The sequence below is a fragment of the Pezoporus occidentalis genome, unplaced genomic scaffold (assembly GCF_034315485.1).
Source record: "Pezoporus occidentalis ecotype Australia unplaced genomic scaffold, CSIRO_AGI_Poc_V1 ctg7, whole genome shotgun sequence".
NCBI lineage: Eukaryota > Metazoa > Chordata > Aves > Psittaciformes > Psittacidae > Pezoporus > Pezoporus occidentalis.
The window spans coordinates 1,311,913-1,332,874 of record NW_026916052.1 but is presented as its reverse complement, the minus strand read 5'-3'; the positions used below and the strand labels follow the sequence as shown (position 1 = coordinate 1,332,874).

General features: G+C 40.5%; 1 protein-coding gene across 3 annotated transcripts in view; it reads left to right on the top strand.

The window, feature by feature from the left end:
* DISC1 (DISC1 scaffold protein) overlaps positions 1-20,962 on the top strand; it is a 202,941-nt gene that overhangs the window by 17,946 nt on the left and 164,033 nt on the right. For all 3 annotated transcript variants that reach the window (XR_009969083.1, XM_062641772.1, XM_062641771.1), the window contains exons 2-3: positions 1,203-2,179; positions 5,381-5,450. Coding sequence is in view for 2 of the 3 variants with exons in the window: in XM_062641772.1 (XP_062497756.1) it covers positions 1,203-2,179; positions 5,381-5,450 (1,047 nt within the window). In the remaining variant the exon portion in view is untranslated. The remainder of the gene's footprint in view (positions 1-1,202; positions 2,180-5,380; positions 5,451-20,962) is intronic.

The window sequence follows — 20,962 nt, the reverse complement described above, 5'->3', positions numbered from 1 at the left end:
CCATGGGGCAGGTAATTGAAGGCATGATTCAGGTAGTCACTAGATCTCTTTGAAGGGTGATTCTGGTAAATAGGTCCAGTCAATATGTTTTTGTATTGCAAAACGGATCATGGTGTAGAGCTTGTGTTCTCATTGATTGTGTGCAGGACAGATGAATGGAATACTTTTTGACTAGCAGCAGTAAATCCATGCGAATTTGAAAGTAGTCACCATGTAATTTTTCACCCATATTTTTTTTCTACTAGATATATGCAGAAAACAAAGACCAGATACCACATTCTGATGTCCCACTTTTAATGTTTGGTGTGTGGTGTTTTTGTTTTCTGTTTTTTGTTTTTTTTTAATTAATTTTTTATTTTTATCTTGCTTCTTTCTATTCTGCTCTGCAAACAGTAAATCTATCTTTTCACCTATGTAAGTAAGGTCTGTGTGGGGAAATTGAGCTATTGAGCTTTTTTCTTAATGATATCAATACTGCAGTAATGCTACCAATTATATGGTGGCATTAGTTTTCTAGTACCAATGGTCCTGTGTGCAAACCTTTTCCATTAACATTATATTTTGAACAATAGGTAGTACAGTAAAGCTACATGACAATGTGTAAAATATCTCATTAGACTAACATCTGCAGCTGCAGACTGTTACAGAGTTGTATCTGTTCTGGGAGCAGAATCTGAGTCATTTGCTCATACTGATAACACATGGATATGAACACAAGAAACTGGATGTGAGTAACAACAGATTATGCACAAAATTTCTTTGCATGGTTCTCATCTTTTTGGTGAAAATTCAGTCCTATCCTAGATGTCCTCGTAAGTCTGAAAATCATTCTGGATCAGGGGGACTTTGACCAGGACTGTGCTTTACTGTGCTGCTAAGCAAATTGAGAATGAAAAAGCGTAAGAGTGGTGCTATGAATAGGGAAGATGATGCAATTCATTGTACCCAGGTTTGTGTCCCAGTTACATTAGTGAGTTTGCTTAAAAGCAGGTGCAAACTCTTTAGAAAGTGAATGAATATACACAGCATTCTCTGGCAACACCTTTTCTCCTCTACCAGCATTATGGTCAGTGTCTTTGTTCTGTTGAAACAGAAAGCAATGCACAGTGTGAAATTCCTGAAATGATTATTTTCAGATGCTGCAATATGTTAAGCCTAGGAAACTGTGGAAACACTTTAATGACTTTTTTTCCCTCCCCCAGATGTTCAGGAGCACGTCATGCCTGCAGGCTCTCTTTGTAAAAAGAAGCTGGCAAAAAGACCTGGATACATGAGGTCAGAAGCTCAGCGACAGGTAGATTTTCAGTCCCTGAGTGCCTGCAAACCATTCAGCCCAGAAGAGCTCAGGCATGGCAAGCAGCACTGTGACCACCTTGAGAGCTGCTCTGTATGCAGACAATGCCAAAGTAACCTTGAGTTCTCATGCTGTAGTTCTGTAGCTCCTGCTAATGGGGTAACAGTGTTGTCCGCTACTGGAAATATGCCAGGATGCCACAAAAATCTTCCATGTTGCAAGAGTCCACAGTCAGAAAACACAGCAATAATTGTTTACTCCACTGCAGCAACAAACAAAGGAGATGTTTCTGCTGTATGCTCTACACAGCAGAAAAGTGATGGTGCTAAAGTGATCAAGCCTGCAAACATGTGTGCTTTGGATCAGACAGAAGTGAGTAACAGCTGTGAATATCAAACCAGAGATGTCATTTCTCATTCTGTTGGGGCACATGATAGCTTTAGTTCAAGTTTCAGTTTCATACAGCTCTCCCTGAACTCAGCATCTGTAGCAAGAGATTCTGAAGGCAAGTCAACTGTTGAGGAAACTGAGTATGTTCGACATCCCAGCACTGCAGGAAATCTACAGAAGCCAGAAGAGATGATGCACGCTCATGAGCACTTGGGAGCTTTACATTGCTTCTCTAGGCCCTGTGAGGATTTGGCGTATGAAAATGAGACCACAGTGAACGATAAACTGCAGGACTGCGAGACTGTCTCTCTCTCAGATACAGATGCAACATACTCATATTCTGCGGATTCCTCAGATGCAGCATCTGCTGGCTCTTCTGTTACCTCAGGCTATGAAAGCAGTTTTACTGCTAGTGACCATAGCTGGGATACTTTGATAAAAAAGTATGAACCAGTGCTACAGGACTGCCTGCTTGGCAACCGTAGTACATTAAAGGTTAGTAATCTCACTTCATCTTTGCTTCCTCCCTTGCACTCAAAACATTTGTATTTATAGAGCCCAAGTCAAAGCTGATGTAGGAGTTGGGATGTTAATGGCTTTTATCGCAGTTGTTCATGAAGGTTTACAGTAGCACTCTGCATAATAAAAGTGAGAACTGGTTTGGTTTTCTTTTTGGTCCTTTAAAAAAAGAAAAGTGATATTTTTTCATAGTACCCTATTCCTGTGTTCGACTGAAACTGTGATCCTCTTATTTCCGATATGTCACACATCAGTTTCTGAATTCAACAAATACCATTTTCTTTCACAGATGGCTGTTTTGTCTGCAGTTTGGAATATCTGTAGTACGAAATTTGAGGGTGGTAGGAACTCTTTTCTTGATGCGCCATGATTTAACAACACTAAACTTCGTAACTAGAAATGCATTAAGTTTAGCCAAGTTCTTGGAGTGAGGCATCCATATGAGAGTAACTTGTCAACTAATGATGATGGGTGGTCTCCCCACATGAAGAAAAATGAGGGTTAAGTCCTTGCTCTAACTCCAACTGGGAATTGAACCTTTTTTCCTTCCACACCAGAGGAGTACTGGGCTGTTGAGTCAGGAGTCCTTGTTTTTGCATTTGTGTATACCCACGTATATATCTACCACACAGGCAGTCTCATTCACTGTGTTTGTTTTTGTGGGAAGGGAAACTTTTAAGAAGGATTAGCTATGTTTTGTTATAGAGTCTTTAGGATGGTGGGGTGGGTGTTGGAGGGAAACTATTTTGAGCTTGCCTGCAATAAGGAGACAAATACTGGCTTGATTTCATTTCTGTTTACAGTGCCCTAAGTGGCTGGTTGGGTTTTTTGTTTTGACATCTGATCTCGGCTTAAAATGCTCTCTGATACTTACTTTCCATAGAGGATGCATCTTGGACTCAAGCTAGGTTCTCTTATGTACAGGCTTCACACACATTTTTATGGAGCAGTTTCTTTGGCTTCATGCCTGGAATGAGAATGTGCCCAAAGCCTGGGACAGTTTGGGAAACTAATTCACTGTAAATTTGTGAATATAAACCATAATCAAAATAGGAAATTATTTTTCTATCTATTCATCATGCTTCTTTGATAGGTATAAAAGAAACATTTCTGTCTTTTATTTCTGTAGTCATTAATTCATTGAACAGAGAATTGGGGATTTGTGCCCTTGCATGTCTTTGCCCTTGATTAGCCAGTTGTATATGTTTAATTTGAAGCCTCTTCATATTGTAATGATAATGAGCAAGTCTCAAACTTTCAGAAAGGAACAAAAGCAACTGTAGTCCAGAAAAGGGGACAATACCAAGGTTGTTAAACTTATGCTTTTTTTGTACTTGTGGCCATCACTGGTACAGTTATAAGACATGCCACGCTGAAGCAGCTCTTTGATTAGATGAGCTCCAAACATCTTACAAGCCTGCAAATGGAAAATACTGTGACAGCATCAGTCAGTTTGCTGTGGATATGCCTGGGCTGTGGTACCCAAGCAGTCTTTAAATGACCTGCCACTGCAAGCAAATGATGGAGTAAACATGGCAAACAGCAGCAAAGCTGACTTCTCAATGCAGATGGTTGTTATATATCATATATATGAAAAATGTCATTTGAATAATTCCTACTGCAGGCTTCTTTAAAACTCTATCAAAAGTATGGCATAACATACAGAAAATAATTTATGGTGAGGATTCATGGCTCCTCCCTTCAATATGTTACACATTCCTCACCAGTCTCAGAGAAAAAGATTGGAGTTTCAGGATGTGAAAACTAAAATAAAATAAACCCCTGAGGAAAAGGGAGTATTTACAATGTTGTGCAGTGTTGTTTGCTTTTTCCCTCTGGGGCATCCTATAGCCTGGTTTTGATTGTTTTCTGGCTTTATTTTTTCTAGTTATTTTCTGACTTTCACATACCATATTTAGAAGGGATACGGTTAATTTAAATGTCTTACCTAATTCGTGTGTTGATTGTGTAGTCATGATAACTTAATGTTTGTGGTAAGTTGCTAGCTGGCTTCATCTATTTTTCCTCTATGCAATCTAGAATTTAAATACAGAGATTTAAATATAAAGGAGTTTCAGGGAGGAGTGAAATCTCTTGTAAATGCAAAATATCTGAAGCATAGACTTTCTTGTGCTGAAAAATGCTTTCCCAAGCACTTTCAGGCTTTGGGCTATGAGAATGTATGCTGCTTGTTTTTCCAGGCTTACCTCTTTCAGTGCTAATAATGATATGTTTGGTACAGGCCATGTGTAAATTTAATAAGAAGCAAGTACTTCTCAGTCTTGTAGCTGTAGCCATGTTAGGCTGTGGCTGGCATGGCAATGAGGACTACCTACCTTCTTACCAAATTCTTCTGCAGTAAAAACTTGTAAAGCCAGGGGTGTATTTAAAGGCCATTACAAACTTTTAGTAAATTTAATACTCTTGTCCAAACCCTTTATGTTAAAAATGAGCAGTAGCTTTTGAAATAAAACCTCTTTTGTGGTAAAAGTTTCTTTTTTGGGTGTGAAAGGGTGCTCTGTGTGTGATACAGGTATTCTTGGTGGTTTGATTCTCCCCCCCATCTAGCATGTGCAGTGTGAACATTTTTGAAGATGTAAATGTCAGCATTAGGTAGATGAGCCTAAATTATATTTTAATAAACTTCATAAGCTTCATGTGAACGCAGTTTTCTGTGCCATGAGTATACCTGTCCCAAAACATTCATGCTATATTTCTTTCTTTTACTTACAGAAGAAAATGGTTTTCTGATGGAAATTCTGGATTTGTTCTGTGCAAAACTCATATGGAGCAAAAATTGTTAGAATGGTCTCTAGAGCACGCAGAGTACAATGTGATCTGAAGTAGATGCTGTGTTGTCAGAATCCTGTAATAGCCTGTACTTTGATTTATTCAAAGTGTAAAAAGTATCCTACAATCACATGATCTCTTTTGCTTTTCAAGAAATATTGTTTGTTATTCTCTGTATGCATTTGGACTGAAGCTGTGCTTGGCTCAAGTAGCCGCAGTTCAGCTGAGTTCCAAATGGATCTGTCCACTTAACAAATGTGGGCTTAACTCTCAAAGTCAGGCCATTCTAGCGATTTAGTAATCTATTAAATTTATATGATGTAGAGGTTAATAGTGCAAGTATTTTTAAAATGCAACTTCATCATTAACTTTTTTCTCTTTGCACAGATAAAATCCTTGATCTTATGGCTCCAGAGGCTTCAGGAAAAAGCAGTAGAGGAAGATGACTATGATAGAGGTGAGAGTTGTTCCCTCCTTCCCCCACTAGATCATGCTGGGTTTTTTCCCTTCCCCCTTCTTCCTCTCCTAATTTTATTTTACATTTGCTATATAGTGGTGGGTAGGTGTGGAAGGTGAGTTCAATGAACTGTATTGTTTATTCTGATGTATGGCAGGAAACAAAGAATGAAGTAGGTCAGCAGCAAGTAGCAACAGTTTTTATTTTCTTGAGTCACATCACCATGTGAGAAGGTTGGAATCCAAATATCCACCATCTGGATCAGCTGTTTTGAAGCAGCATGACTTTAAAAAATGCAGAAATGAATTAAAGCTTTGAAAAGAGAAAGGACAGGCACTGGCTGCTGACAGAGTGTGATTTGTTGCTTGCTACATTTAGTCATGACACTACGGCAGGTCTCAAACACAGAAATGAGGTCAGTAGCTATTATAAAAGTGACTGATACCGTCCTGTGGGATTAACTTGATGTCTGCTGAAAGAAAACCACTATCTAGAGAATATGGTGATGGTACAGCTGCTGGCAAATATCTGTATTTGAATAGTGCTTTTCATTTCAAATGCCTTGGTGCTTCTGTAAGCTCTCTGTGTGCGTGTGTTAATAATTAGAGCATCTATTAACATACGTCTTGGATTTCTTACTTCTCATGGTAGTCTGTATTCAGGTACTTGTATTTTTGATAGTCTTGAGGTTCTAGGTTAAATTCTTCCTGCTAGATCTGTCTTCAGTTGGGAAGCACTGCAAATGGTTCAGTAAAATCTGCATGGGTACATCAGAGAAATAAGGCTGGAAAAAAATAGTTTCTTTCCTGCTGCTTTTTTATTCTCAGCTTTTAGGGGACTGGGGAGTGGCCAGGCTTGTGGTTTGCCTTTCAAAATCAATGTGTGAAGCTTTGCAGTTGTACCACGGTTCTGTTTCCCTGCCCCCAAAGGTGTCCTTCAAGACGATAGAAACGTGTTTTAATAGTGTCCAGGGAGTAGGTGTGTAGCCCTTTTACAAGAGTGTTTCTGCTGGCCTCATAAACACTCATCTGTATATAGGAGAAAAGTCTGGTACTGTTGCAAGTCATTCTTTTAGTGTGGCCTTTTCCAGTGGGGAAAACTTTTAGCTATGTTACAAGCTGAGGATGTTGCAGATATCCATGGGTTTAATCTCTGTCAAATAAGCATTATTGATGTGTATGCTTTACATGTGTAATGCTCGTAACTCTTCTTTTTTTTTTTTTTTTTTTTCTAAGTGCCTCTGGGTTGAGTTCCCAGTTGGAGACTTCCTGACAGCTGTGTACACAGTGCGCATGGTTCCCATGCATTACAGATGGGATTTTCTGGGCAGTCATCCACTCTGACAGGAGTATTTTACTATATCAGGTGTGACATCTGCCTGCGATGCCACATAGTCGTTGACCACAGTGAAAAAGGATGACTTGCCTAAGTTTGCACAGAAAGTTGTTACGTAGTTTTCCTGGGTGCTAGTATTGTGTCTTCAAAACAGGACTATCTTTATGTTGACCATTGTTTTATTAATTACCCTTTCCAGTTTCCACCCTAGTTGTCAGGCAGGTAGCACAAAGGGTGGTCTGCAGAGTCTTGCATTAATTCCCTTCAGAACACCAGTCTGGCTGAAATGTGATTTCACCATGTGTTGTGGGCACAGCTTCCAGACAGCAAAAGTGTGGCAGCAATGCAAAGGTGGAGAGGAGCATCCACAGGTGAGATTGTTGTTTTCTGTGCAATGCCTGGCATATATAGGCAGAAAACATTTGTCCTGATACGGGACTAGGTACTGAGGTGCTTGAGAGACTTTGCTTTATGTTCCTTCATCCTTTTGAAAACTAGAACTCCACCTTCACACAAGTGTTCTCAGGAAATGCCATGCTCCATGCATGCACATGACCACGCATTCTTAATGTTATCAGTCCTTCGAGTCCTTGACCCATTTACTGTCATACTGGTCTTTGTTCCTCGTCCAATAGAACTGTCTGCTGTTTTTTTTATGACTACTTTTCATTATGTTCATGGTATCTGAACTGGCTTCCTTGTTTTGTTTTGTGAATCACAGGCAGCATATCTCCAGGGAAAGACTTGCATGGAGAAGGTGCAGTGCTGCAAGAAGAATTAGAGCTGTGACCTTCCTTCGTTCTCTTGCAGTTGCAAGCTTTCCACCTTTGCTTTTAGGGGTATGTCACAGTTCCTAGTGGAGAGCAAAGTCTTGTCTGGCATAGAGTGAGGTTTGAAAGCTTATTAAAGAGCTTACAGGTTGGCCCAGTACCAATTTCTGTTCAAGTGGAATCTGTAATTAGCCTTTTTTAAAGGGATCTTATTGCCAGATATTGCTAGCATGGAATGGAATTGCTAAACATTCAGAGCTGTGATGTGGGACATAAATGGAAATATATTATCAGGGAGTGGGAGAAGCTGACAGGGTGTATTGTGGAGGGCTGAGGGTGTTTTAACTGTAATGCTAAAAAGAAAATTATTGTCCCTATAATTTTAGGGGACCTCTTTGAATATAGAGCGAGTCCTCTGTTAAGAGCAGAACTGTTTTGCATGGGAGATGGTGGTAGTGCTGTGTGGTGATAGCACAGGTCTTGCTGATTTGGGAGTGCTTCAGGGGAAGGGGTGATCTGGTATGATGTGAGTAGCTGCAAAATACCCTGTATGTGAAAGATGTGAGTAGAGGGGAAGGAGGGCAGGTGGAGAGGGGTATGGGTGGTCATATCCCCAAATGGAAAACAGAATTGTCAGTAAACACATTATTATATGTAACTATTATCACTTCAGTGGTAGAGGCTCTTCAGCTTCAACTGTTGGCAAAAACTCAAGCGATTTTCTGACTTTGGCTCTCTATGAGCCATCCAGTCTTGCAGGAGAGAGGGCTCTGTTTTTAACAGCAGTTCAGTGAGAGGGAGATGTGTTAGCACTTAAAACTCCTCAAAGTGCTTAGGACTGGTTTCTGCAGCCTGAAACTGCAAACTTAGCAACTTAATGAAAGCCAAGCCTCTACTGTCTGATATTGCTGCTTTCCTGCTCTCTAGAGCTTTTTGAAAGCTCCCTTAGTTTATAGTAACTTTTTGAAACTGAAGCTTAAGGAAAGTGGTGCCCATACAGAGTATGGAAATGATGCATTGTGCTATTGGTTGTGGCAACAAGACTAGGATGCTTACCTGTGCTGTGCTTTCTTAAAGACCTGCCAACATGGTTAGGGTATTGGTGTAGAGGACTGTTGGTCATTCACACAGCTACAATTTCTTCCTGTATTTCTGGCAGCCCCATGTGTATGGGGTGCACATGTATGTTTGTTCGGAGAATGTTGAAGGGGCTGCTTGGGGCAGAGGATGTTCTCCTGTGCCGTGTTCGTCTTCCTCTGCTAGGGGACCCTGAGCATGGTGCTGCAAGACCCGCAGGGTCCCCTCTCTACTATAGCCACCATGGGTTGTTGCAAATGCAGATGTTCCTTGGCTGTGAAATGTTTGTGTGAAATGCACATTCAGTGAGACAAATCTTCTCACTCCTGGCTTAAGTTTAAAAAGGAAACATTAGGATGTTACATGTTTTATTCCTTGTTCTGTGTTTTGAGGTGATGAAATATCAGGAAGTTGCTTATTTTTTCTGTACTTACTTGTAGTCTCCTCTTGATGGCCACATTACTGTGTATTTTCAAAGCAGGTACGGTACCATGGGAATATTATAAGTGTTTTGCCTTGCATAGCATATAGTAAAAATTGGTCTGTTCTCCAAGGATCACTTGGAGTGTTGTCATGGCTCATTATTAATGATGGAGCTTGACAGCTCCAAGGTTAAATGCACTGCTGAATACAGGAGGTTAAAAAGAAGAGAAGAAGCAGCTTATTTTGTGTCTGTGTAAGTTGTGCCTGTAGTGGAAGCAAGTGTATTTTGCACAGTACAAATCTATTGCCCAAACATTTAAACTCCTTTTCCTGTTCGCTACTGCTTGAACTTCTCAACATTGGCTGGTGCAAGGGGCAACGGGATTGGTAACTGTCAGGACTGAGTCTTGCTGCTGAATTCCACCATTGGTTCATATGCCATCTTGTTACTCAGAAGTAAGTTTCTGCTGAGCTACTGATCTTTTCTTATAAATTATTATCAATTTTAAGCTCTTGTTTGTAGGAATGTGAGTGTATGGATTCATTGCTTGCAACTGGTAGGGAAGGGTAACTTCCCTGTACAGATCATATTCAGAGTTGGGGCTCTCCAGTGAAGGTCATTGAGTTGATCGGAGCAACTCCCCATCTGTTCAACATGGCAGCTAGAAGATGGAAACATTTATGCTTGTTATGGCAAAACCTAACCTACCAATGAAAATTCACCTATAGATACATTTAACATCATGTGAGCCTTCAGTTATTTTAGCTGAGATATCAAGGCTTGGGCTACATGAGTTGGTGAACTGCCATGGACTGTGCCAGAGCGCTGTGCGCTCTGCAGGAAAATAGCCTATGTTGTTTTGTTTTCTTTTTTTTTTTTTTCTTTTTTTAACCTCTCCTCTCTGCTTGTGCTCTTTAAGACCTCTTCATGTCAATTGTCCTTTTGGTGTCTCGAGAGCTGCAGGGCATCAAGGACAGAACCCTGTGCCTTGTAGGAGTTGGAGTCTTATTTCATGCATTTTCCGTTAATCAGAACTGTAGGAAGGAAGGACTTTGTAGCAGTTAGTCTCCTGTACGTTTACACTGGAAGAGAGAGATCCTTTGCTCACTTGCAGAGGGAGTAGAACAGTGGAGTACGATTTTAAGTAGTATCTGGCTTGAAAATGTAATTTGTTAAGTAGTATTCAGAGGGAGGTCTTGGCTACTTCTTAGGTGGTACTTGTGAACACTGAATTATGCAATAGTCCCAAAGTCCTGGCCAGACGTATAGCTGTTTGAAAAAAATACTTTTCCTGTTTCAAGTGCTATTTCTAGTCATAGCTTTTGAATACTTGAACTAATTTGGTCTTCAGGCAGGTGGGTGGTGTGTTTTGGTTTGTTTATTGTTTTGTTATGTTTCTCCTTTGGAAGAGCTATTTACAGATGAGGGTTGGGTAGAATCCCTGCTTTACTTCTGTTATTTCAAACTAAAAAAGCTTGCTTGACAGATGGTTGTTAGGACACAGAAATGAAGGCAAGTTAGCTGCTTGAAGGAAGGACAGTGAATTTGGGAGAAGCTGTATCTGGAAATAACTCTCAAAGAACATGCTACTTTGGATTTTACTTGTTTCAGGATGGCACATACCTCTGCAAGTAAAATCCTTAAACCTAGCTGAGTGAAGCTCTACATCTGAGGCTACTGGTTAGATAAAAAGTGGTGGGGTTGACATTGAAGGAGCAGAGCTTCTGTGACACAGGAGACTTACTGTGAGTTTGTAACTTGCAATTGCAGGCTGTTGAGTTGGAAGTATGTTTGGGGCGGAAGGGACAAATAGGGCTTTTTATTGCGCTGTACTCTCAGAGCCTTGCTGCATCACAAGCTTGTAGAAGTTTCTGAAATCTGTAGGTAAGTCTTTTGGGGTTTCATTTTATATTTTTATAACTTTCCAGTAAAGCTATTAAGAGGATGGGGGGAAGGACTTGTACAAATTCTCAAAACCAAATCTTCATTGCATGAGTCTTGTTAGTTTTGTCTTTCTTTGACAGACTTAGCCTCCACAAAAGGGTTTAGGTGGTTAAGGAAAGGAAGTGTTTATGTGAAATATAAATTTGACTTAATTTCTGCCCTGGCTTCCCTTTCAAAAAAACAGAGGCAGCACAACCCCTGCAACTTTTTCACCTTGTCCATGTTTCTTGAAGACACCAGTCTGAAAGGAAAAGGTAGAACACTTTTTGTCCATATCCATTTATTGTGCAGGGTTACAGCCCTTCACAGTTCATAGGTATGAAACTACTTATCTTGCTGTCAGGCAGCTGGAAAACTCAGGTTGTTGGGTGTTTTTAAGGCCAGAAGAATGGCTTTTTTTTTTTTTCTTTTATTTTAATCGCCTGTGTTTATGAGAGGGAGGTCTGCTATACATTTGTGGGTACATTCACTCATATTTGTTTACTCATTGCATGTGTAGCACATGTATCTTTGGCAACTTCTTGAAATGCTTTCAATGTGAATCCTCATTTTAACCCGGTTGTTCAGTTTTCATCTTGCAAAGGTGTGTCTTTGAGGTAGAATAAGATCTTGCTCTTGATCTGCTTATGCCCTCACATTGAAAATGCGGTTGTGTTTTCTGTGTCTTTAATTCCTTAGCCAATATTGGAGAGCAAGCTGCTGTAGTCATGCAGTATCTCGCTTAGACCGTGCAGCCTAAATATTTTTAGGAAGTGATAGTATTTTGTGGGATGCTACTATGCTCTCTTATTTTAATCTTGGCCAGTGTGAAAAGGTTCAGCTACATCTTGTGTTTCTGGAAGCTGCTTGACAAAAAGAAAATTGCTGAAGTTTTGGCATACCGTGTGCTTGGAAGCTTTCTCTACTCCTGGCCATCTGCTGTCTAAAACTGACACTGCGGGCTACCCCTCCTGTGATGGGCTCTGTTTCTCAGCCCGTGATGCAGCCAAGCTGTTCCCAGACAGCCAAGCTAGTCTTTTACAAACAAACAAGCAGTGAAAAACTCCGAACAAAATAAGCAATTGTGGATAATTTAAGAGCTTACTTGCTGTACTGCAGTTGGAAACATAGAGCTCTGATGGATGCATAGAGCTTGGGAGCAGTGTTGATGTGCTATCTGGACAGTACCCACAGAGTGAGTGACACAGCTCTCCTGCCACCCAGCCCATCTGCTTACTTTGCACTTGCAAAATCATGCAGCCCAATTTTATATTCAGGACAGACTTATCTTTCTCTTCCTCTTTAGGAATATTAACTCCAGATAAGAAAATCGTCTTTCATTTGCAGCATTACCACTGGAGACAGTATGAGTATTAATTAAACCAACTACTAGAAATCTATTTTGCTGCTCTTGTCTTACACTTAGGATATAAACATCTTAAGGGAGTGGGAGGCACCTTCTCTTTTTAATTGTTGCCTGCTTGATAAATGACTGGACCTGGACAGAAACTTCTAGATGGTGTGGTAATGCGACTTCTGTGTAATTGGGGATTAAAAAGATGCTGAATGACACTGTCATTTGAAAGCAAACACTGGAGTGTTCCAATGTGAGTTCTCTGTGGGGAACTGATAACACTCCTTGCTGATTGCTGGGTGGTGTATGCTTGAATTCTTTAATAGGATGCTTTTATTGGAGATCTCTGCAGCCCTTCCATCATTTGCCAAACTTCTCTGCAAAGTGGGACTGCCTCCAGTTAATTAACTTCTTTCTCCTGAGGTTTCACTCCTGTCCTCCCTGTCCACACGCCCAGACCCAACTGCTCATCCTGGGGTGCATTCATAGTTCTTCAGGCATGCCTGCCCTCTCCAGTGCTTCCTTGCCTTCATCGTATGCAAGCTTTTGCATGTTTCTTATCTTTTGCCTGTGGAAGGTGAAGGTAGCAAATATGCTGTTTTAAGGACATCTTTAGCATTCTTGGGACAATGGTAGGGTTATGGCAATGATTGTTAATCAAAAAGGTGAAGAGGGGAAATTTCAAATACCTAGCACTCTTATACAATAACATGGTTTGGACAAAGAGCTAGTAAGTCTGTAAGAAATCTGATAGTGGGATCATCCGAACCAATGCCACATATTGTGAGCTTAAACCTTCTGCTGTTAATATCCTACCAGTCTAATACTGGTCAGGATTTCTGGTAGGTTTTGATTTGAGGAAGTGACTGGTACATCTCTGTACTCACTGAGATTTTTAAAACATGAAAAAGTAGATGAAGTTAATGAGTTGAATTGATTTGATACAGCAAAGTTGAACAAAGAGCAAAGTGAGATGTTGTGGATCAGAGGCATAGTTCAGACATGATGCTGGAACCAAATACAAACAAAGATGAACAGCCTTTTTGATTAGGTCATTTCAGAACATAGTACTTACCTGACTTATTTATGGGTGTTCATTCATGCACACCTCTGGCATTCCCAAATGCCTTAGTACGTCCCTGCTGATGATAGCTTACTGGAGAAACAGCATCTTGGAGAGAAAGCGTTAATGTGTGGGTTGTTAGAAGCTTTCCAGGGTTCATTAGGCTTCTTAAGAAAATATGTCAGTGGAAGTGAAGAGCAAAAACAGCTTGGTATGTGCCATGGTACCATACAAAGCTTGTGTTGCATTGCACCAAAGCGTCAGGGACAGTGCTATAGACTGGAGGACCTGTGATAATGGTCTCAACAATAAGACCTGTTTAAAAATCAGTACAGTTGAATTTTTTGGAGACAAGAGTTCAAGAAACTTCAAGACTGCAAGGAATCGGGCCCCCATAAGCTGTGACGTACACAACTACACAACTTCCTGTTTGTTAGAGCTCAAATAGCTGGGTTCTTCCCCCAAAATGACATTCAAATGTTTTACCAAAGGAAGGATTTCCCCCCCCCCTCCCCTTTATGCTTTGACCTTCACCTGCCCAGTCTCAAGGGTATGGGTGACTCCTAATACTGGCAAATAACTGGTATTGTAGTGGAATGACTTTTGGCTGCTGCTGTGCACTGGGCTGAAGCTGTGCTCTTTTCAAAATGAATTCTGAGTGACGGCAATGAGTTTCTCAGTGGGAATCATTTGACATTAAATGACTCTCTTAATGATGAGCATATAGGAATACAGAGAGAAAAGGTTCCTGCTGTATACCCTAATGTAGTGCAAAGCCTACTAGTGGGGTTTATTGCTGAAAATTCCTCATATATCAAATACCATTCAAGGGGAACAATTTCTTAATGCTTAATCTGAGCAAGAGTCAAACTGGTGATCTGGAAGCAGAAAGCACAATAGCACATTAGTAATTCTACTAAAGCCTTGTGTTTACAGGTTTAGGAAAGTAGCTCTGGTAGCATAAGGGTGCTACACTGATTCTGACCTTCTCCAAATGTGCTCAAGCAGTATCTGCTAGTCGGTATTTATAGGCCAAATGTCATGCTTTGTTGCCAAGTTCATAGAGAATCTGCTGCCCTGTCTTTTAAAAGAAGAAACAAAAAGGATAAAACAAAAATCTCAGCTCTTTTAAGCACACAGCAGTAATTAAAATCAAACCAAAATTCATATTGAAGTTTGGGGGTGTTGGTTTGAAATATTTTAATTATGACCTTTCCTGGCTAGAGAAAATGCTTGTGAGCAAGAGCTGAAATCACCCCAATCACAGGAGGCTTCAACAGCTGGCTATTCTGGTGCTATCTAACCAATAATAAGAATGAAAATAGAGAGGCGTTCTGGACAAAGAGGTTCCAGTCATGCTGTGTCAACCTGCCTCACAGGACCTACGGCAAGAAGAGTTAAGATTTGAGAGTGTATTTTCATAATGTTCTTATAAAATGACAGCATCTTTCAGGGAAAGAAACACTGAAGGTGCTGAAGAGAATGAGAAATGTTTCTTTGGGGGGAAAAAAAAAAGTCCAAAATAGAATTATTCCAGAATTAAAATTTAATTCTGCTTCAGAGCACTGTGCCTGCAGAAGCACTGCTACTGGAATGGCTTTCCAATATAATTGTTCTGCATCATGAGTCTTTTCATGTCTGCCTGTAGATAAGTCTTCTGAGTTTTGTGCAGTTTTCCTGTCTCAGATGCTTTTTTTCCACCTGTAACTCCAAGGACTCATATCAAGGAATACATAGGATCCAGTAGGATGCTGCTGTTTCGTTTAGATCACTCTTATGTTTATTGTTTGACATTTTCAAAACAATCATGCGACTCCATGTGAGAAGGAGAAGAGAAATTTGGCAGAGGAGCAAAATCTTCATTCCTCATGCCATTTGTGCTATTACCAAACATCTGATTCTTTTCATTTTATGCTGCTTTGCTTGTTGGTTGAACCTGCCTGGTTTTGTATACAAGAAGCGTTTCTTCCCTCCTGCTTTCAAAATACTTCAGCTCTGCTTACTTATAGGTGTTGTATTGACTGACCCATTCATTCTGAATATTTAGGGGCAGTCTCACATGCTCAGCAAAACTATTTAATTTCTATTGCTTCACTTGGGGTGGGGGAGCCCTTTCCTTTTAAATCAAGTAAGGAGAAGGCAAAGCTGCATGTCTGTGTGTGAGTGGGTAATGCCTACCTCAGTGTAAACAGACGGGAGTTACTCAGAAACAGTGTGGGCAGCAAGGCAGCAGAGCTGTATATGACTGACTTTCTTCTTTTGTGGCATGCACATTTGTTGGGGGGGGAAGCCAAAAATGTGAAACAAAATGTGTTTTGCTTGTTGAAGTATCCTTAAAAATACTGTGTTTGCTCAGATGAGGAAAAGAAATTCTGTTCCTATCCAAGTTGGAGCTCAGTTACAGGCTACAGGAGGTGTAGGTCATGAAAGGGCTGGAGTGTTTTGGAGTGTAATGCAGCAGGCCTGGGTCTGTTGGACAAGTATCCCCTGGGTTGTAGCTTTAAGGAAGCAAACTTGGACCTTGACTTCAACAAGCCTGTGGAAAGAAGTTTCTTCTACCTCTGTGTGCTCCTATAGGGACTGCTATGAGTGGTGTCAGTCCCGTTTCCTGGCCTCCTTTGTGTGCTAGAAACAGCACTGTGTCTCCTGCCTTTCTGGAGTTAGAAGCGAAGTCTGCCTTGCGCATTGTGCCTGTTTTAATTTGTCTAGAAGCTCATTTTTCACTGCTTTAATTTTATAGGGTCTAACTGCTGAATAGAAACTTTCTTGTGAAGGGTCCCTATTTGTCATTCAGAGTGAGTGCTCTTAAAAGCAGCTAATAACAAACTGAATGTTTGCCTGCAAAATCAGGTTTTATTTCAGAAGTTAGAACTAATTTCCCACCCTTTCTTTGGAGACACGGAACCTCCTTGCCCTTAAAAGCTTTCCTGGCTCTCCCTTTCTTAAGAAGCAGCCTCTCCTCTATTTCCGTCAGAAAAGCAAATTTCTGTACTCCCAGTTCCCTGCTCCAGAGTTTAGTGTGCTGCCTGGCCTTTGCTGCACTTAGTCATTTCTTTACGTAACAGGTGTGGGTAGATCAGTGGCTTGTATACCTTCCCCACTGCTTGAGCAGAGATCGTAGAAGGATGGGGTGTTCTTAGCCAAGATAAATATGGTGTTTTTTAATTTGTTTTATGTAAGGCTGTGGGTTTTGTGTTTCTTTATTTGTAGCAAGATCTAAAGAGTTGTTTTATGGATGGTTAGTTGTTCAGGTGTGTATAGTTGATGTCTCTCAGTTCTAAGGAATGTCTGCTTTCTCATACTTTTTTTTTTCCTATGGGCTTTATTTTTTCCCCATCCATACTAAGATACGCCGTATGTCTGCCTAAAATTACCAAAGTCCATTTTTAATATTCAAGATGTATGTCATGTAATACAGTGGCACACATTGTTCCCAGTAGTTCCAGTGCCTATCTAAAAGGGATTCTGAGAAATGTTACCTGAGGTGCAGAATTCCTTGAAGTATTCTTGTGAAAGCAAAGAAAACATTTATACAGCCCTGGTAGGCAACCGGAAAGGCTACCTATACCAAAGTGCGCATGGGATAACCTTTGGAAAAGTCAAGAAAACAGCATGAAATACTAGATACTTTTTTAACTGTCATCTGCAGGCCAATTGACTCTTGACAGTTGGAGGCCTTTTTTGAAGTGATGTATAGCACACAAACCTGTCATCTTAGCTTCCAAGCAAGTACACAGAAGAGGCTGGGGCCAGCTAAAGGTCACAAAAAATACCAACTGCCCCTTCTATGCAAAGAAGTTGAAAGCAACAACCCAATCCAACTTGCAGGAGAGAGGTACAGAGGCTGAATCTTACTTGATGTTAGTATTCTGCTCAGCTGAGATTAACTAACTGCCGCAGGTTTCTTTTGAAGGTTAGGATGAAGCTGTGGCAATGCTTATTTCTAGTCAGAGAGTGTTCTTGGGAGCTCAGAATTAAGGTCAGAAAGCTGTATTTAATCAGTTCCAACTCTCATGAAATTCACAACCGTCCTGCTTCCTCCAGTTTGACCTTGAGTACCTGACTGAGGAACATCCTCCAGATCTGGGGTATGTTTAGCAGTATTATGATGTGTTCAGTCCTGTAGTGCCTGTGCATGGTCTTTGCACAGGTGGTGCTCTTGCCATTCTTGTTTTTCAGTTGATATTTAAATGGCCTCTTTCTTCCTTATTGCTCAGCTGCTTCCAAGCATAGGCAGCTACTTGCTACTGAAATCTGTGGGAACGACCATAATGAAAAAGGGCGTGTTAATTATCAGGGTCACCCCAGTGAGAAAAATGAATCTGCTGGAACTACTGTCCCCAGCTGGATCCTGTACTTCAGGGTTTTACATTTGTTCATTCAGAAATGCACTGCTTGGGGTTCTTTTCTGGCAAAAGGGCTACCAAATGGCTGTTTCCTTACCACATTAACTTTGGTCATGAGGACATGCAAGGCTTCTACTGTGCAAGTTCAGCCCCAGCAGATGCTCTTTTAAAAATGAGGATTTCCAGTCTTTCAGGCATGGGAATTGTGCATGAAGAAGAGTGCATCCTGTGCATAGGATGATATGAGGAACTTCGGTGACTGTAAGGCAAGAAGCTTGCTTTCCCATATCTCCCATTCTGATGTCCTCTGTTCCCATGCTGGCATCTTGCAACAGTAGAGTATCTTCTAGCAGTAACTCTTCTTTCATCCACTTTGTGTTTTAGGAAGGTGCTTGGCAAGTGTCTTTTGGGAAGACCATGAGTCACATTTTCTTCCTCTCCTGTGCCCTTCTCGCATATTTGTTCAGCCAGCAGCTGCTGTTAGCCTGGGCTGCTGCTGTTTCTGCTTACCACCTGGTGAGCAGGCTTGAATTTGCTCTTCAATGGTTTATTGTGGTATCCTGGGGGTGGTAGTGGATATTATCAGCCTGCTGCTGTGCTGCATCTCTGTGGTTGTAAACTGTCCTCTGGACTGCAGACTCTGAGCTGGTGCAAGGTAGTAATTCTGCTGCTTACCTGTAATCTGAAGTTAAGATTGTGGGCATGATGACAAGGTGCCTCTTCCTTGTCCCTTTCACTCAACGAGTTAATTTTCACCAGACTGGGAAGTTACTGACCTTTTCCTAGGAGGTGGTGTTTCTCTGTGTTCCTTTATTTGCAGGAGCCCCCCAGGAGCCTAAGGAAACTTACCCTTTGCTGTCCAGGTCTGTTGGGAGTGGGAGAACAGGATTGTACTTTTTACTTGCTCTTTGCCTACACTTTTTGTCTTTGGTCTTCTCAGAGATTCTGATTTTGGAAGAATAGTGGGATTGATTTATTTATTTTAAAGTAAATGTTTATGTTGAATCATATACTTCTTGCATTCTCTTTTTCCCAAGAAAAAGATGTGCTATAACCAGAGAGGGTGAGCTTCACATTCTGCCCTGATGGGAGCCTTGTGGCCAGCCACCAGCAAGATTTTAATCCTGTTCCAATCCCTTTTGCTAGGATTTGAGGATGTATGTACTTGTTTCACAGCTAGGGCTCATTGTTAATGGATTTAGGTAAATAAGCCAAAGTCTTGTTTATGTGTGAAGAAAATAAAGCCAACCTAGGAATGGTGAGGAAGGATAATATTAATATCTTAATCCTTTCCCTGGTAAATAAGTAATTTAAAGAGTTGGGTTAAGTATAAGGACAGATGATGGTTTATTTGGTTCCCAAAGGAAGATTTCTGAAACTGGATAGAGTGACCGGGAATGTCTAAATTAGACTAGATATTTTTGCTACTTATAAAAGATTTTATTTCTAACTTTTTGTGAGTTTTATGTTAATTCTTTTGCCTAATAACAGTGGGAGAAGAAGGTGAATATAAATTAGAAAGGTAACAGTGCAGATATCGCAGTGGCAGGGAGAACTATAGAATTTGAGAAAATAAAGGCATTTGATCAACAGTGAAGCTTAATAACAGGGTTATAATGTAGGAGACAAGGTAGTTGTACAGAGGGTGATATTCTACAGGAGTTTTCTGAAGGAATAACATTCAGACTCTTACTTCCTTTGAAACTTTATGGAAATACTTTGTTCCTTTTTTTTTTTATTGTACTCTTCCCTGTATTTGACACAATTGTACCTCATTGCATCTTCTGCTTAAATTTGTTTTAAAATGTATTTCTGGAAAAGATTTTTGTAAACTTAGCACAATAGAATTTTGTTTGAGGGTTCGTTTCTTAACTTCCATCATCACGTAATTGCATTAAGGTATGGCTGCCTGCTAAATCCTGTAGCCTGCTGAATTGATCCATAGGATTTTCTGGCACCAGAAGTGTGTGTAGTCTTCTAGAGGCTGTCAGGCTGCTCCTGTAGTCCTTTCTTTCCATCTTTTGAAATGCTGAAACATCCAGTTGTCACTGCTGCAGGCAGAATCCTGTTCTGGATGGACCTGAGTCTGATCTAGTCTGGCAATTCTTGTCACTTTACTACTTTCTGTTTCTTCTAGTGGTTTAACGTGCCCATGTTTTGTTGTATGTATGTGTGTGCTACTGGATTGTGCTTGGAAAAGTGTAAGATATTGTCTGTCAACTTTTATTTCTAGCCCTTTTTTTTAAAAAAAAAAGAAATCAAACATTTTTCTTCTGCAGCTTAGGCTCATGTAAGTGCTCCAGCTTGCAAATAGGCTACACACCTGCAAATCCCACTGACTTCAGTGAATATCAGAATCTTTACATTTAGATTATGGATTTTTAAACTTCCACCTCTTCAGGTAGAAAACAGCTGCCCAAGGGAAAATTTTATTTACACAGTAATGGATCTACTTGATGAAGTTTCCAAACATAAGTAACATTCTCCAGAATGGGGGGGGGGGGGGGGGGGGAATATATGGTATTGTGTTAATGCAGTAACAGTTAAAGCATCCACATCTCAAGGGGTATGTGTCAAACACAATGCTTTGTTAACATTTTAAAGTCTTTTAGGTTATTTCTCCTTGGATATGCCTTACTGCAGCTGCTTGCAACCCCATTTGTGGTGCTGCCGTCATTCATAGTACTTGTCACCAAAGAAACCATTATGGCTTTTTAAGGTCTTGATAGTGTTGTTATTGAGTATCTTTGAATAACTCGTTGAATTTGACACACTTAGGAGATGTGCCAGAGGGTAAAACAAGCATCACTCCTATTCTTGCATGTGGCAGCTGAAGTGGCATTGAAGAGGTTTGTGAAGAATGCCACCCTGTCCCTTGGCCAGCTTCCAGCTTCCCCGCTTCCCTGTGGAAGTGAAAACCTATGAAAGGAGCTATATGTTATTATGTTATGCCAGACCTTTTTTTTTAAGGGAGCAGTAAGGTTTTGAAAGAGGCATGTGGCTCTGATACCTGTACTTTCCCTCTCACAATATTTATTGATGGAATGGCCCAATTCTGATGTTATAATTCCCATTTTTGATGATGTTATAATTAGCCTCATTCTGGAGGCATTCAGGCAGTTAATGTCTACTCTGTATCTTAGGGACAGAGTTGCAGCTGTCTCTGGTTAACTTTTTGTTAATTTAATAAAAAGTTGTTTCTTCTTGATTAAAGCTTGTT